Below are 18,749 nucleotides of genomic sequence, written 5' to 3'. Positions count from 1 at the left end.
GGGAGCCTTCTAAAAGAGCAAGAAATTAAGCACACACAAGCCGAATGCGGGTATGGTAACGGAAGGAATGCGGACGTAAACAATAAGCCGACTGTAGCTTGCACTAGTGGCGCAAGGCTAAAGGCACAGCCTAGCTGATCTGTTCCTGGCTGGTCCTGGCCATATGTAGTGATGGCAAGTGATGCTAATTTATACGAAGTAATGCCTAGTGATGCCAAGTTCCATTCAAGCATAGTCACCTCTCGTCGTTTCGGCTGTACTATGTCGAGTCTTGCGGTCTCACTTGGCAGCGCACCACGATTCGCAATAAGTGGCTTCTTCATTGGCAGTGTGAACCTTCTGAGGTCTTCCCATGTCTCTGTCTGGCGCCGCCGCCACGCACCAGCTTTATACACAAGTGGAGTTGGGCGTGACATCACGTCTGGCGGTACTGAGTGGTTGTGCGCAATGTCCAGGCAAGCGGGCGGGTTGTGGAACAGTGTATGGGCTTGCGAAGCAGGCGCACAGCTGTGCAACCGGTTGCTAGGCTACGCACGGTGATGTCATAGCGACGTGGAGATTTTTGTTTGCGTTGAACTGATTACAGCTGGCTTAAACAGCTCCGCTGTAAAAATGTTTGTACGCGAACTCCCACAACTATTTTCACACCGTACTGAACTACTGAAATCGTTAATTCAGCTAGATACACTAACGAGATATATATTTTAGGCATCCTTATATAACAGAGCAAACATCACAACTCATAACAAACTTGTGCAATGTGTAGGCAGAATTGTGGAGGTTGGCGCATATGACGCTATTTTTAAGTACCTTCAGTTGGACATCTAAATAACGCTTGCTCAGAACGCTTGTATATTGTGGCATATTGTAATAGACAAACACGAAATCCTACTCAAATATTTCAGAAAAGTTTTTTTTTTCCGTAATGCTGGTTATCTTGTATTAAAAAGAACTCGTGGTCAAACACATGCTTGGGACATTTGTCTTGGAATAGCCTGTAGACACTACTGGTGGCATTGTTGATGTTTAGAAAAAGGGATAAGGCTAGTGGTTGGGGTGGTGATACTTCGGTTATACAAGGTGCTATGCAAGAGGGCATGTATTTCGCTGTCAGATTCTGCCTATATATTGCACTCTAGTTTGAGGTGCCTTAATGCCTTCGGTCTTTTGTGCTGACACCAAGTCTGACCGAGAGCAGTTTCTTTGTAACCATCATCCTTTTATATTTGATTTACGATTTGTGATGCTACCAGTATGCAGAAAAAGCTTGGTAATTATTGCTTTTTGAAGTAACTGAACAATCATTCAAGCCAATTGTCTTTTCTTGCTTTTTCATGATTACTTACTCAACCACTCACCCCAATTCTTAGATGGGGTATTTGGAAGGAATGGGGTGGTAGTGCAGTGAATGTTGTGTGTTTTTCTTTATGGTTATTTGAGCCATAATTATTTTTGGTTAAGCACCTCTTGGGGATGTATCTTGTCTGCAGCTCTTGCGTTGAAAAGGAAAACTAATAAACTAATACAAAAGCTTTATGACTTTCCCATGTAAAGTGTTAAAGTACTATTGTAGTCTGTCTCCACTATGCCTGAACCCATGGTAGGGCTCCTCTGTGATGAACGCCTCATTCCACTTGCAGTTATGTTTACAAGGCGATGTTTATTGATCCCACTATACTTCCGATAGAATTATCGTGAGGCTTGATCTGGTTTATGTGCGTGGTGTCAGATAAGACAGCTTGCCAGTCATTGTGCTGCCAGAGGAAATGAACGATGTATGCAAGCGATACTGCAGCATACACAAACGCTCAGTTTGGTGTATTTTGTGGGGATCCTGAGCATTCTGATTTGGTAATTCACTTTGTTTTGATATTGTGTAATTTCATCCTGGATAGCAACTACATTACTGCTTCCCATTGCAGAGGGTGCATTTCGAAAGCCCCCCCCCCCCTTTTTTCTTTTTTTGTTTTTTTTGGTGACTGTGTGACGTGCACAGTCCATACATGTTTGCTGTGTGTATACAATGCCCTGAATAATAGTTCGTTGTTGAGATAGAGCGGTCTCAAGGTAGTTGTTTGTTAGAAATATTGATTACAGTAATATATGAAATAGTGAAATATTGAGAGGGGTCTGTGGATTTATGAAATCGTAAAGTTAGACTGAAAGTTTGATAACTGGAAATTGTACAAAAGTAAAAGCTCGCATCTGTTTCCTTCAAAGTGAAATGCCCTGGAGAGAAAGCTTTGTCTTGCAAGTGCGCTGCATGTCCTTTTGTATAGGGATGTATTCTTCAAAACCTCATGTAACAGAGTAATGCCAAAATATCCTTGAGGCTTGTTAGCATTGTCATTCATGAAACAAGCCATTTTGGCTGCCAGTATACGTTGGCAGCATCTGTTAATGTTTATTATTTTGTTCATTATTTTGCTGTATTATCCTGCTTCCTGGTTTTTCTAAGCACATTGGTTTCTATATATGGATGGAATGATGTATCAACTTTCTTTGGCTGTCCAAAGTTAACAAACTTAGGTTAAACTGCACAGTTCTTTCTCTAAACTTTGGTTAAATGGAACTTTCACCTAAGTTACCAGCTACGTTGTTAAAATTGAACAGGAAAATTCCAACTATTATGTACAGTGGTGATGGCCTGTAGATAGCTAAGAAAATCTCATCAGGCTGTTGTAGGATGTATGCAAATTAAGGATGTTGAAGTTCTTGCACTGTCACCATCATGATGACATCACTAGGAGAGTAATGATCCCAGAGGAGGAACTACAGAGGCTGAAGTATCTTTGTCAGGTTGGCTCTGCTAATTAATTTACATTGCCAGTAATTCGAGAGACTGTAACCTTGATCTCTAAGTATCTGTGAAGTTTGTGGCAGAAACTGATTCTAGTGACGGACATAGATGTTGCTTTTGGAATAGGCTGCAAGAGATGCAGCTAAGTCTGCAGCACTTTTTTGAATATTACGACTGCATAAAATTATTAGGAATTCTTTCACACATGAAGACAACCTTGTATTAGAAACTAAAAAGCGGAAGAAGCGTAGCTAATTGGGCGAGTGTGTACAAATGCATATTTATTTGCAGCACTTTAACTGCGACAGTGCTTTTTTTTTGCGGTAATTTGAGAAAAGACTGGCAATTCTTGATTTGAATTGACGCATTCTTCTGTTCCTTAAAAGTTCTGTTCAGGCGGAGCCTGCTGTACATTATGATGCAGTTCTGTTTAGTCTTGGATAACCCAGTCATGGCAAATGTACTTTTGTGCAATATGCCATGTGACCTAGTTGGTGGTCATTGTGAAAGCGCACTAACTAGTTCAATAACTAGGCAAATGATGTCACCTTCCAGTGTATGTTCTGAAAAAAAAAAAAAAAGTGTGCAACAATATGTACATTTTTTTTATTTAGCCTTGTGTCATAGATTGAATGTTCCAGGGAATATGTAAGTGCGATATCAGTCACTTATATCAGTGGCCTGGTTTTCTGGCCAACCTGTTTTTGCCCCCTCATAGGTACATAGAAATCTTCAAAAGCAGCCTGCAGGAAATTCGCTCAGCAGTTGGCATGGGTGTGCCCAAGATGATGCGTCCCATGGGCTCTGCCAGACCAGGGCCCTATGACAGAGCTGAGCGCTTTGGTGGCGGTCCTTCGCGCTATGGCATGGGCCGTGGGGGCCGCAACTTCCGTGGTGAGTTATCCTCTAGTCAGCTGTTCACTTTCACTTTAATTTTTCAGAGGACGAGGACTGGCTTTCTTGAGCAAATGCACCAGTATTGAGAGAACTACTTTATACGGACTTCATGCTCCAAACCTAATGGCTTCATTATCACAGAGATAGTTATGGCTGCTGCCTTGTCTCACCTTCATTTGTGAGGCCGTTCCTTCTTTTTTTTTTTTTCGAGTGCCATGCAGCATCTGCCAATACGTCTCCATTGTAGCTCTGATCTTGCCTGAAAGTGTAAATACTGTGGCTATGATAGCTTACACTGGCTGATATGGTGGTAGGGAGCAAGCAGTTGTAGAAACATCTGTTGCTAGTGCCTCGGTGCATAATTGCTACTAAGGTCACCTGGAGCAGTTGCTTAGCTCCATGAGCAATCAACAAAGAATTGCTTTGGATGGAATGGGCTCACCCACTACACTTACATTGGCCACCTTGCTCAAAGCAGCTTGCCATAACGTATATGTCACCGAAAGAATACTTTCGGGTCACTCACTGTTCTCGCATCTTATTTCCAGAAATGACGCCTTTGCGTTTGTCAGCTGGTTTCTGAATGTATATTCCCGAACTGGTGACACATTGAACATACTGCACCGATCACGAGGATGTTCAATGCTGTTATGTCAGTGATCAAGGAAGATTTATCCCGTGGTCTTTCTTCATCGTCGAAGGGACGAATCTTCTTTTTGGGAAGCATTATGTTCTAATTCACTATAGGAAGCACCGACATACTCAGAACGCCGCAGCAACCTCATTGGAAGCATCAGTGTCTCTGTCGCTAGGCCTCGTGGCAGCAGACACACTTGCCATTGGGCCAGTGTATGGCTTCAGTTTGTGCCAGCGTCCTCAAAATTGTTCACCAAGCGATACTTCACTAGCCGGTGACTGTGCTTGCTACGACTTTCTGAAGATAGATGCAAGAGAACAGTTGTTCATTTGCGCAGCTCAATGAGACAGGCACCCTGCAAGTAGGCTTCGCAACACTAAAGGCATGCAGCGGCCCATGGCGGTTGCCCATCCGTGCCACATAATTTGAAAACCAGTCTCAGCGCTTGAAAATCGCAGCAAAAGCATGCTTTTTTTATTTCTTGCTCTGCAGCAGCCCGGGAAACCGTGGTTATTTGGAAAATGAGGCTTGGCTGATTTTTTTTTTTTGTGGTGTGACAACCAAATACAAACCCTATCTGAGTCATCATCAGCCCATTCTCATCTGGCCAGTGGGAACATGTAGAAAACAGATTGAATGTGGGGCTGAAAGTCGAAGAAGAGGTGGCCAGGGGCGCACTATATATATATATATATATATACACACACACACACACAAACACACACACACACATTTTTGTATTCTGTCAATAAACCGAAGACTTATTGGTTCTGTGGTCATTCAGAAGTGGGATGCTTGTTGAGTGTGGAGACTCCAGATGCCTGCCTGGATCGACAGGTGTGTTCGGCGAATTGTGGCAACTCGGGTGTATGCCTCTGTACTGCTGCTGTTTCATCCGAAACCTTGCTGGCAAATGCCATCCTGCCTCACATCCCCATTTTGAAACTCTCAATCCACTCTGCATGTGCCTCCCAATATGCACATGTCTGTGGCGTCTGTAAACCGCTTTTGTGCAGAAGGAATTGAAAAGGGGTGCAGGTCAGGCCCTTGCCAGCACCCCCCCCCCCCCCAATTTTCGATACATGGTGTTTTACCAAAAATAATGAAAATAGGCGTTTTTCTCAAATAGTCAAGGCTTTCAGCAAGTGGGCTCTCCCCCGCCCCCCCCGAAAAATTCCTGGCTATGGGCCTGGTGCAGGTCCATGTGTGCATTGATAGAGGCCCCCTGCTGGCTGCATGCGTAGATCCACTGTAGTATAACTTAATGCATTGCCAAGTGTGCTGGCTGAACTTTTTATGCTTCCACATTTCATATCTCTGCTTGGTTTCATTGAAAGCAATTGGGCTATAGAAGTTAACATTGCATACTTTATTTCTGACAGGATTCGTTGAAGAGGATGGCTATGCAGACTTTGGTGAGTGTTACATAGTCATACTTTCGTGCCTCAGAACAAATTTTCAAGGTTCTCTTTCTACCATATAAGGGTCAGACAAGATACCTGGATAGAATTGAAAAAAGAGTTTTAAGATAATTCCTTTTTTAAACAAATTTTCATGCTCACTATCAGGGTGTCTACCAACTTTAAAAACCTGGAAATCCTAGAATAGTCGGGGAATTTGGGCATGTCTGGAAAAGTCGGGGAATTGTCATGGAATTCTGCAAAAAACAGCTAAGTGGGAGTGTAAAAAAAAGCACAGTGCACACTGTTGCTTCTAATGATCATCCCAAGCATGACGTTACCTGCTCCGATAATCTTATTCTTGTTTGTCTTGGCCATGACCTCGGCTCGACTTGAAGGCATTCTGGTTTTGCCAGAAGCACTATGAGCAGAGGCTCGATGGGCGGGGTCAAGCTCTTTCAGTGGCAATGCAACAGCAGACATCCTCTGTTCTGTGCTCAGTTTATGCAAGTGCCTTGTTTTTGCTTTTTTTTTTTTACACTCAAGGGCTCATTTCCAGTACACAGATAGTTAGTTTTCCAAGCAGGCTTACCAGTCTGAGAATGTAGAAAAATTGAATTGGCAGACACCCTGACTATGCTTAATTGGCTATACTTACCCTGGTTCAGCTTAACTAGCATAATTATGAAACGTTGCAACGCATATGGACGGGGACGAAGGAAGAATACGCAAGACAAAGCGCTGAACTACAACTGATACTTTATTTCTGATGGAGCAAACTTATATGGGCTTCACAAGCCAGTGAGAGCCCTTTTAAGCCAAGCACCAAAAAAACAAAGCTAGAATTTCGCACTCTGCCTATGACTTATCAACGTTAAAAATGCTACCTCCTTTTTTGATAGCGTCACGGAAGGAGCGCTCGTGCGGTTTTCATTGTGACGATCAATTTCATAAGCTTCTATTACTTCTCGGGTTAGCTTGTCCTTCACCGAACACTGGCCAAAAAGTGGTTGACAGGCACAACTTCTACAGTGCAATGACGAGTGGCCTGAAACGACAGTCTTTCCAACAAGATTCTTGTGCTCCCTGAGCCTGTCGTTCACCAGACTGTTCAATTAGGCCGCATGAAACTCAAGTATTTGGTGGTCTTGGTTTCATCACACACAGTTAGTCTTAATTAGCACTAATACTGTTGGTAATTATGGTATGTTCCTGAGCTTAGCCTCGTTGGGAATTCGACTTCGGTTGCCTGCTTCAAACCAGTATAATGAAAAGCTTAACAGCTTCGCTGTAAAAATAGTACTTCCTGCACTCTACCTAACAAAATTTGTATTCTTAGGAGGTTCTGGTGGAGGTGCTCGCTTCTCAGCCACTGGTCACTTCGTGCACATGCGAGGTCTACCATTCCGGGCCACTGAGCGTGACATCTTTGAGGTGAGTTTTTGTATTTTGCAAAACTGTTCTTCTGTATTTGCACTGGTCTTTCTGTTGGCTCTTAATCCTAGTGTGATTATTGCACCTTCAGACACTCCTCATGTTTCGTTGGCATGAGGACTTCGCTACAGGTGCAACATAAGGTCAGTGCTTCAAGTAAACTTCACGTGAAAATTGATGGTCATGTGAGGGTTGCTTGTTTTGAGCACAACAAAATTTTTGATCATTTAAAATTGTCACATTAGTTTTGGTCATGGAAGTTGAAAGGGAAAAATTTTGCTTGCAGTTTTTTCAGCCCATGAATCCAATAAATGTGCACCTGATCTATGAGGACAGTGGCCGCCCATCAGGTGAATGTGACGTTGAGTTTGCCACTCATGAAGAAGCTGTCAAGGCCATGAGCAAGGACAAGGCCCACATGCGTAAGTAATCTGTTCATCAGTAGATTGTGGTTTATTTATTTTCACCTTAAAGGCCCAAGGACAGTACATGGACGGGGTATAATTCTATGCAAGGCTGATAACTATAAAAATTAGAGCTATGCAAACAGCAAAATTTTGGGTGCGAAGCAAATCCGAGTATTACAGTTTGAGTGTAAATAGAATATTTTTTGAATACGTCGAAGGAAGCGAAATTACAGAAAAAAGTTGCAGAGGATCCCTAAGCATATATAAATAATGAGGCAATGCAGAGGCTGAATTGTATTAACACGATTTGGTAAAACCAAAGTGGTGTCGACAACACTACATGTGAGAGGAAAAAACACTATTACGTCAGCCTCTTCTCCTCAAACTTCTGTGGAGGCCTAACTGATGTGGCAGACAAGAGCGCGGATTTCCCTCTCCTCCTTCGCGGCTGCGAGTAGTTTCTGCGGCAGTTGTTGCATTACCGGTGGTGGAGTTGACGCATTTTCCTCAGACGGGCCTTTTGCGGGGGCCAGATGTGTGCGCGCTTTCACAAACCTGGCCAAGTGACCTTTCACAATAAAATTTAATGCAAAACATGGCCAAAAAGAATTTTCCTTTGCATGGCAACCTGTAGGCCTGGCAATAGTGCGGTGTCCACTGTGTGAAAGCGAAATTGTGCTAGCTGCTGCGTAGCGACACGGGTGACTTAACTTGCGGTATTGCCACAAGCCTGGATAACTTGACATTTTGCAGCGCCAAGGCATTATTCGGAAAGCATGTTTAGCAAAATGAGCCGATTGAGTACGAAACCAACACCACGTTCACGGCATTAGTAGCAGCCGACGGCCAGTGGCAGATGTAGTGACAGCGCCATCACAAAATGGCGACTGAATGCATTTTAAAGCTAGTCTACATAAGCTCGTTTCATGCTCGACTGTGGTCTGTCTGCTTCACATTTGTTTCCAACGAAGTGGAAACGGTAATGCACCCCTTTCAATATGAAAGCTCATGTCAAAGGAAAGTTCATTCGTGCACTAAGGACAGCTATGTTGCGTCTATTCTGCATGCCTGAAACCTGTGTCCGTGAGGGGTGCAGACAAAGGAAGGAAATCTTCAGCTGCATTTCGACCAGGAAAAGTTTCTACGAGCCGAAAATGAGAAAATATTCGGATCTCCATGACAAGCTTGTTATGGTAACATCCCTTGAAACTGCACACGATCGAGGCGTATCCAGAAGTGGCCTTAAAGCCAGTAAAACTGGAGCACTGAATGAAACTGCCAGCAGAATAAATTTCACTTTCTATGAAGGTGCACTGTGCTTGCCTTTTTTTTTTTTTTTCTTCTGATTGTCAATATGGCGGCAGGCCATAGGTTTGGGAGATCTTGTAGCATTACGTGCAGATGCATTTATGTTTAGGACTGTTGAAAATTGGGCGCGCATTACATTCGATTGAGTATGGTACAAGCAGATGCTGCTCTTGCGCTTTTATGTTGCACTCCTTCTGGTCTGTGCGTAGTCATCGTGCTACCTTGTCTAAAATAGTGTCAGGGTGTGGTGACAGCCACTAACCTTTGAATAGGTCGAAGTTCGCGAGGAGAATTGTGCTTACACACACCATTTAGAAGCGCTATGATTTGGTATTAAGTGAATGAAACCGTTTTATTTTTTGGAAGTTCGAATACTTAGAATGGTGAAATTCTGATGTGAATCAAATAGAGTAGCAAACACTATTAGAAACATATTCGAAAGTTCGAATATTCGCACACCCTTAACAAAAATAAAACTAAGGACAAAATAAAAACAAGCACTATCGTATGCTTACAATTGCAAAGTGCTGCGTTTGGCATATGGACATAGTCACACAGAATAGGTACATCATCATTCTCTCAAATTTTTTTAACGTTTTCCGAAGCACACTGGCAGCGAAGCATAGCCTTTGAGATTCAAGGGAGCTGTTGCTGAAGCTTCAGTCAGTGACTATGGTATTCGTAATGGATGATAGATGTTACCAGTACATTGCACCATCTGTCACTTGGTAAAGTGACCAACCATTACTGGGAGAGCTGGCCAGAGTGGTGTGCAGTATTTGGAGTGAATCAGATTTGCATGTGAATTGCTAATCCTTTTAAGGGGAGACGCTCCTCGAAACAACTTTTTTTTAATTTTTTGCAATAGAGACTTGAAAATTCTGCTATATGTATAGTTTTTCATGCAGATTTCAAATATGTCATACTTTCCATGTAGCTGCTACAGTGTTGAGTTATGTCATACACAATAGAAAAATGTTACACTTTTTGCGGGAACTCTTTTATGTACTAAACTTTCAGTAAAATCATTGGGTTGAATCTTATTAGACTCTTTGTAGACTGTAGAGTGCTAATATCTATCCAGATATTCCACAGAGATAATGGAACTAATAAAAAAAAATTGTACTCTGTAACTGATTATTTTCAGTCTCCTTTGAAACAGTAACCGAATATTTTCACAAGTAATGCTGATAGATATTGCAATTTCAAGTAGATATTTGCATTCTACATGTCTTGAAGAATACGTGTGCCAAGTTTCGTTACTATACAATAAATATAAGTTTATAAAAGGCTGCCCGCAAAACGTGAAATTGTCGAAAAAAATGAGAATGAGAAAAACAAGTTTGAAAGTTTGAAACGTTGGCATTTATCAGGAAAAAACACTATTTACATCAAATTGGGCCACCATCCGCCTCCACGTGTGCGTGGACGAAAGTGTAGACTCGGGGCAATCGGAATTTTTACAACACAGTTCGAGGAATGCCGAAAGTCTGCGCTTTCCAGCCGCCTCTCGGACGCCGAGCTTCCGTTCGCGGCAAGGGTGGCATGCCGAACCCGCCACAAGTGCCGTGAGCGCGCCGATTTCGCAAAGCATCGTGTTGACAGTAGGAGCACCTACAAGTCTAGGCTCACTCTCAAAGAATCCAATCTTCTTTTGGGATGCACTGATAAATTCCACCGCAGCGTCAATTTCACCACCACTGTCGCGGGGTTCGGTGTCGGCGTTAGGCCTATCCGATATCGGAGCGTCGGGGGCATCGTCCATCGCTGTCGCTTTGGGAAGCGTCCGACGCCGTTTCCCTCGATACTTGTGGCGAGTCCTGAACTTTCGAACATCAGAACTGTGCTTTTTAGGGCTTGCCATGGCACGAAAATACAGAAGAAACGCAGAACAACTCGGTCGCGGCGTTTGAGGCTTCGTTCTTTTGCCGGGGAGATGGGAGGGAGGAGAGGGTGGAGCGCGCCGCCGTCCAATGGCGGCCTCGCGCTGCGTGCCGCGAAATTCAAAACGCTCGACGTACGCGTTGTTTTTCCTCGTTTTTTCTTTATTCTGCGTGAAGATACGAGACTAACCCTGGTGTATTGTGGAGAAGACAGCTTTACGCTGCATGCGGGCAGGATTGCAAATGGCGGGCACCGCGTCATTTTCGCAACAGAAGGACGCAAACTACACCATTTTTTCGCGATTTTTGCGCATTTCTCGCGTCACCGCTTCTCACTTGGAAGCCTTTTAGATAATTTCTCGTGCGAATTTGAGCTTGATATTTTCAGAAATAAAAGATTATAGTCCAAGGATGACAATACAGCCGAAAAAAAAAAAACCCAGATTTTTTCGGAAAACCGCGACTTTTCGACCCGCGTCTCCCCTTAAGGGGGGACGCGGGTCTTAGAATAGTAAAAAATGGACAGAAAATCAGTTTGAGAAAAACGCATTTTAGGCATGTTTGCACCCCTAAGCAGCTGCCCTCAAAATATTATCGCCGATTTCGCCCGGGAAATGGGTTAAAACTTATTTTTAAGACGCCACGGGAGCCGCAAAATGCATCTCAACAGGCAAAAATTGTTCAAACTTCCCGCGCGCGCCGCGCGCGCAGCAGCTGGCTGATTGCCGCCATTTTGGCTTGTTTTGAAGCTGTTTTCTTTGTGTACATTTTGCGGCGTTTCAAAATGGCGTCGCTGCAACAGAACAGCCGCTATCGGCGCTTTTCCGAAGGATGGTTGTAGAACGCTCATTGGCCAGAGCGCTCGCGAGACGAGCCCCTTCTCTCGCGCCTCCCATTGGCTGGCGCAACCCGAGGCGGCCATTTTCTTTTTGTATTTTTGTTCTGCGCTCACGGCTGCCGTGTTGCCGGTGTTGTGTGCTCGTGTGTTGTTACAAGTGTCATCTTCCTGTGTTTACGCTCGTGTTCGTGACACCTTATTTTGTGCTGGCACATCCAGAGATTCTCGTATAAAGAAGACGCGCCAAGCGTACGAGGGCGCGATGCCGAAACTACTTGTCGCTACCGGAGCGCCGAGCCTACGAGAACCGCCCGGTTCCCCTTGGTCAAGCTGCAGCCATTGGATCATTAGGCAACGCTTCAGTGGCATTCGAAACCGCGTTCGCATGGCATACTATGCAGGGACTGCCGAGTGCGCGGGCGGGAAATACGGCGACGGGAGGAGTGCTTGGCATCGCAGCGCGCAACGAAGCAGCGGAAGTTCAAGCCGTTGGATGTTGGTGAACGGCGGCAAGGAAAATGGCACAGAATTTATCCGCGTGGACTTATCCGTCATAAAAACGTTCTTTAAGCTTGTGCCTCGTTCCGAGTTCGGCTCAAGCAGTGACCTTTTTCAAGGCAGAGGGTATAGGCTGCTTTCAAAGCCTGTGCTTCATTATCATAGGTGCGACTCGCGCGAGAAGTGTTTCTCGTAGAAGGTAGCTGGTGATAGTGGTGCTAAAATAATTAATGTCATTTGAAGTGAAATGCATTAAATTAGGGCCACAAATACTGTCGACAAGGGTGCAACGGTAGTCGCTTCAACCACGACCTGACAGAGCAACACCGAAATTGCAGAGACGCCGTGTTACACTTTGGGAAATTGATTTGTGCTCCACAGCCTTGAGAAGGTTAAAAACTGACATTGGAAGTTGCAAAAGGAGCATTTATACAGTAGTGACACCAAGCACAGACTTTCAAAATTACACAAACCAGCAGGGGACCCCGAGTACAGCCCTTGCCTGCTGTTGAGCCAAGTGCTATTGCTGGACACTAATACCGTATTTACTCGCATAATGATCGCACTCGCGTAATGATCGCACCCCTAAATTTTGTCGTCAAAATTCGATTTTTTTTTCCCCCGCGTAATGATCGCACCCCGAACTTGCCGCAGCGATATGTCGTGTGCCAAGTCTAGCTGATGATCATCATGTTTACCATCTGTCGAACGTTACGTAAATAACTCTTCAAGACTCACCAAGTGAACTGCACGCACCAAACAGATTCCTAATTTTTGCCCACCGTTGGCGGAAGTGTGCCGTCTTAGGATAGCAGTAAAGACAAATGCCGTAGTTTTCACCACATGCCCGCCATGTGTTTCTACGTCTGTGGCAGCTGAATGCGCCCATCTCTGTTTCTGTCCTTTAAACATGGCTATGCTGTTGCCGCAAATTTACCGATTTAAACGAAATAATTCATTATTTCGACGGAAGAAACTGTTCTGACGCGCATGACCCACTCACGAGCTCCATGACTTAAGAGAAAAAAACGCGTTCGCTTAGCTCCGCCAGCCGCCATGTTTGTTTTGATCACGTGGTTTTGATATCCCGCAGTGTTAAGGCCCAACCGCATGCACGCGATTTTCGAGCGACGGAGACGAGGGACAGGATTTGCTGTCGCGGAGGGCCATCCATCGCCGTCGCTTGTCGCGTTGCAGGTTTTTGGGAAACCAGAAAAAATCGCTTGTCGCCCGGAAGCGAGTGTGACGATTTCCGGCAACATGGCAGCATCCCTGATCCTCGCTTTTGCTTCGGTTGCAATTTGCTCTTGATGCTTCCAATCGGCGCGTGCTTCAAGGAAAGCAAGTTATGGACTACCTTCTTTACAGCCCCATCTCACGTGGAGAGCGAGGCAGCGGCCGTATTTTGTCGTTAATTTTGATCGACGGTTCGTTTTGATGTTTCGGTGGTAGCTTGCTGCATTTATGGTAGCTTGCTGCAATGTCAACATCGTCGTCGTGTGAGGTAGCCCTTCTCCTTGCGAAGCAGCGATGTGAGGCGCTGCGGCTTTTCTTAAACGTTTCATGACAGCAAGAGGAAACGTTGTCGAGATGCGCCTCGTGGGCTTGTTTGAGTGCCGGTTCACGATGGGGCGATACGCGAGTTTTACTGCCGCGTTTAAGCTGAAGGCGGTTACGCGCTCGAGCACGGCAACCGCGCTGCCGGCAGGCATTTCGGCGTCGACAAAATCAGAATTAGGTATTGGAAAAATCAGTGTGAGAAGCTCATAGCTACCAACAGCACGCGCCGGGCTTTCCGTGAAACCAAAACTGGCAAGAGCAAAACTGTCGCCAACAGCTTCAAGAAGACAGGCATATCTGACGCGCTCGACGGAACGGAAGGTAACCTTCTGTGGGACTGTGATGACACTGCCGGTTTCAGTGAATGAAAAAAATAGGGCAATATGCAATGCATGTAGTTCCTGCGTAATGTGTGCGTTGATTACAAAGGTAAGCCTTACTCTACTTTTATTTTTGGTTATGTTCAAGATAGCTATCGTAAGAATTCCGATACGCGACTTGTTTGCGTTTTCGGTGCTCAAAATATTTCGCGGAAAATTTACCCTGCGTAATGATCGCACCCCGAAATTTGCGTCAATTTTTTTTTAAAAAAAGTGCGATCATTATGCGAGTAAATACGGTAACTGATTTTTGGTTTATTAAATAACCCACGTGCTTTTTAGACTTAATCTCTCTGTCTATTTTATTTGCCTGTTGCAAAGCCACATTCATAGACAAATTTTGTATTTCTTTAGCTTGCAAGGAATTGGTACAGGCCTATGAATTGCTAAAGGTGGAGTTTATCACTCTGGTACTGGGTGCACTATGTGGCTTTATAAGAAGATTTTGCCAGTACATTGGCAGGTCATGGTCACATATTTGGTATGGCTGTTCTCGTGAAGAAGAAACCTATCAAATGATATAACCACTAGTGCTGTGGCTGCACTTCCACAAAAGTTACAGTTGTCTGAAACTTCAAATGCATTTTTCTCAGTTTGATATTTTTGCTCAACGCACTCAGCCTTACGGGGTTTTTTTCCATGTTGTTGCGGAGTAGAAATCACAAATTTGGTATCATTTTAATCGTATTGAAACGATCTGTGGGGTGATGCTATTTGCATTACTCTAGCACCATTTTACAGCTTTTAATTAAAGATACTAATGAGAGTGAATCAGAAAAAATAACCACCAGTGAGTGTTCATCTGTTTTCTGACCTTCACAGTGCTCTCAAGGGAATAAAAATAGCATCACCCCCTACAGCATGATCTGGGCATTGGGCCCATGCACTTACATATTGGTTTTAGTAGGTCGAAATTGCCTAAAAGCCCCGTAAGAAGCAGGCACTAATTATTGTTTCGAACCTCGAGATCTTTTAAACTAGTGCAGCTATTAAAAAATTAATTACAGATCTGAAATCAGCATAAAAAGCTGGTCAAGACAGTGAAGTTTAGTTCATATTGACTCAAAAATAAAGAAAAATTTTAGGGACCCATGTCCCCCTTAATGCGTGGAATTCTGTAACGCTTGGCTAGACCGTGCCACTAGTTCGAATTATCTAAAAAATTTGAATGAATGAGGTTCACAATAAGCTTTAACTGTAATTTGATTACGCTAACTTATACAGTTGATCACGGATGTATCAAATGCGATTTTATCAAATCATTGGCTATATTGAACTGTTCAAAAATCCTTTTGAAATTCTATGCAAACGTACAGAGCTGGTGTGCAAGTGTATCGAACTGCATCATGTCAAGACTTGAAGGTGCATGTTTATGGACAAATATTGATCACTTTTCGGCCGTGTTCTAACAAGTTGCAATTCCTCCTTGTGCAAGCAGGTGTCGTTGAATCGCCTTGATAGGTGTGCAGCGCTTGTGAGCACACCTGCTTGTTTATTTTGCTGTTTTTAAGTTGCAGCGTGGCACTACAATGTTTCTCAAATAGACTAACTGCCAAAGGAACTAGAATCGCGTCACTACGAGTTGCTGCAACTCTGGCAGTAGTCTCTACCGGCAGCTTTGACGCAATGTGCGCATTCCCATGGTTGCCCATGCACGATGTCATGCAGTCCCCAAAAGCATGCATAGCCTGCGAGTTCCACGACCTAGTGAAAACCTCTTCTTTTAGCTTACCGTTCCAAGCAGTGGTCACCTGCTACAAAACACAAGTGCCACTGCCAAAGGGTCGACGGGTGGGTCTTGTTCCTTGATTGGTGTGCAGTGTGCCGTGTGGTTGTCTAGCTTGTGGCACTGTCGACTGTGCACTTCTGATGACTGGTGCTTGGCACTATGTCAAACAAAACCAATTTTGTAAAGCGGGCTTTGGTGCCAGGTGACGATTTTGGGTGTATCATGACTGCAAACAACAGCATTCTGTGCCTAGATAAATTTCATGAGTTATCAGTGTTCGTGGGTGCCATCTGAAACAGAGGTGCGGCAGAGACTTCATTGGTGCTGATGACAACGGAGCTGTTTCTGACTGCACCAATGCAGAGATCATGGCGATGTCACTGGTGCTGTGAAAGTGGACCTGAGCAGTGAAGGTGCCAACACTATACACCCTTGCACCATGCTACAGATCTTGCATTAGTGCTCAGCGTCATTCACTGAAAACCAACACCAGATTTGCTTATTTGGAAGAAAGCCTCGACAATATTGAGATTGGCTTGATGAACTTGACGGCACATACAAGAAGCAAGTCTCTAACATGATACAACTAAACAAGGCAGCAGAATTTGCCCCTCAAAAGGTGGATGAACATGAGCCTGCACCAATAGGAACTCAATCTAGACTGATGTCACGAGCAGGACTATTTCTTAAAGCAGTACTGACACGAATATTAAAAATTTTCGGATTGTTGCTCTAAATAAAAGTACTGGTGTTGAGAAACCTAAAACGGGTATTGTGGTGCTTGGGAATGCATCGCATGTATTTAATTACCGCTACCTTAGAAAGATGCTTTCGGTTTCGATATCGAGGGGGCGGCTTCTCAGTGACGTTCATAGCAGTGTGACGTCACAGGGATACGAAACTTGCGATATACTAGCAGCAAATCAGTCATCGGCTCGTGGTGCACATAAACGAGTGAATTGTCGTCCAGTGACACTACGATTTAGGCTGCATGCAGGACTCTGAACTCGCTAACTCGGGGGGACTGTCCTGACTCGTCGGGATAATGTCCATTGCAGCGGGGCTGGCTTCCAGATGCTCAGCGACGAAAACTTCAAAGTCAAATGTAAATATTTTATACATGTTCTCTGACCCCGGTGTGGTGGACAGCGTTGACACTGCATACCAAGGAAACGAAAAATGTCCCTGTTGTGATGTCTCAAACTCGTGTCAGTAGCGATGTCTCAAAATCGTGTCAGGTCAGTACTCCTTTAAGCCGCAGAGGCAATCAGTGGTTGATTTTAGTCATCTGGGTGGGCCCTCTCTTGCCTTCAAAAGTTGTATCCAACTATAGCTTACAGGCTGTCTGTTTGCGAAATAAAGAGCTGTATCATGCTAAAGAACAAGTTGTCACATTGTTCTTCTGTATATTGTGCTCATATAGAAAAGTTTCTGCTTGTTGCAATGTCTGAAAACCATTACGAAATTGGCATTGGTTTATATAAGTATGCATACTTTGTAGTTTATATCATCTACATAAATGAAGATATAGTGCGGTTCCCCTTCAAGTTCAGTAGTTTATCCAGGATCGATGGTTTTGCTTTCTTCCTTGTGTGAAGAGGGGGCTGATTTGTGGCTGCTCCCACTGTTGGCCTTCTCTTTGTTTACATGACAGCAGTAGTTCTGTTTGCACAGGGATGATAATCTGCACCAAATAATTACGCACCTAATGTTGTACTGCACCAAGTGGTGCCAAACACCACTTTCTGTTGCTGCAAATGTTCTTGCAAATCCTAAACTGGCTTGACCACCACCACTGGAATTGGTCCACCTGTGGGTGAGAACATCCATTACTGTGAAGGCGCCTGAATTGTGATGAGAAAAAGCATGAATTTTACATTTAAATTACATTCTTGCTTACCTTTACACATTTCCTGAAATTTTTCTAGCTACGATACAAAATGTGACAAAGCTATTTGGTTGTTATTAAATATTAATTCTAAAATGATTTTTCTTTCAGAGCACCGCTACATTGAGTTGTTTCTGAACTCAACACCGAGTGGCTTGAACTCTGGCAGCAATGCTGGTGGCTTCGGGAATGGAGTAGGTCCCATTGGGTCTGCCTCTGGCACCCCGCTTTTGCAGGGACCATGGCTAGTGGAGGATCTGGCTTCGGCTCCAGCAGTTTTTGTAGTGGCCGTTTTGGAGGTATAGTCAAGTTTATTCAGTCACTATACATTTTGCTTAACTTAAAACTGAGCAGTACAATGGAGCATTGTTATTGGGGACTTCATGTTAAAGATTTTTTCTGCCTGTTGTTTGAAATAATTGCAGTGATGGAAGTGTTAACCAGCTGTACTGACAAGGATTGCTAATATAGTACTAAAGCCTTGTAATTTGAGCCCATTTAGGGGAGACACTGGTCTCGAAACGAAAAGTTCTATTATTGGAGATATTGTAATGAAATTGGGTGTGTATGTATTTCTTCCTCCTGTTTTCAAAAATATAATTAGTTTTCATGTACTTCAATTAGTTATCAATTGTGAGAGCATAAGTGAAATCTAATTAGGTAATTTCTTACGGGTCATTAAGACACTTTCCCTCAGTATTTTTAGGTTCTGTTTAAGATGCAGCTGTAACCAAAGACCTGCCATGTGGAGCTATGCTATTTATATTGTCACTGAGATATATCATCATATAAGAACTTTCAATTGTATTGACATTGTGTAATCTTGAAATGCAATTAGCTCACATTATTGTTCACAAAATTTCATATGTTCATCTTAGCCACAAAAAAATAGCATAGCTCCACAGTCCTATTTCTTACGAATTCAACGGTATAAAATTTATCAAAATTACCTTACAAAAACAAATGAAAAGATCCGTAAGGCTGGTCAAGTTGGCAAAAAATGTGAAGCTGAGAAAATCGCGTTTGAAGATTGACACGCACTGTATAAATTTCTAAAAGGAACCTTTAACCATAAATTTTATTCACATGT

General features: G+C 43.7%; 1 protein-coding gene across 1 annotated transcript in view; it reads left to right on the top strand.

Annotated features, from left to right (window-relative positions):
• The window catches only part of LOC119402279 (heterogeneous nuclear ribonucleoprotein H), a gene marked incomplete at its 3' end in the record, with an annotated part of 42,522 nt that extends 24,564 nt beyond the window's left edge, over positions 1 to 17,958 (top strand). Inside the window, 5 exon segments of the mRNA XM_037669420.2 lie at positions 3,519 to 3,694; positions 5,717 to 5,749; positions 7,074 to 7,168; positions 7,455 to 7,590; positions 17,771 to 17,958. Coding sequence (XP_037525348.1) covers positions 3,519 to 3,694; positions 5,717 to 5,749; positions 7,074 to 7,168; positions 7,455 to 7,590; positions 17,771 to 17,958 — 628 coding nt within the window.
• Between the last annotated feature and the right edge of the window lie 791 nt (positions 17,959 to 18,749).

The sequence above is a fragment of the Rhipicephalus sanguineus genome, chromosome 1 (genome assembly GCF_013339695.2).
Source record: "Rhipicephalus sanguineus isolate Rsan-2018 chromosome 1, BIME_Rsan_1.4, whole genome shotgun sequence".
In the NCBI taxonomy this organism is placed as follows: domain Eukaryota; kingdom Metazoa; phylum Arthropoda; class Arachnida; order Ixodida; family Ixodidae; genus Rhipicephalus; species Rhipicephalus sanguineus.
This window is presented reverse-complemented; position numbering and strand designations above follow the sequence as displayed.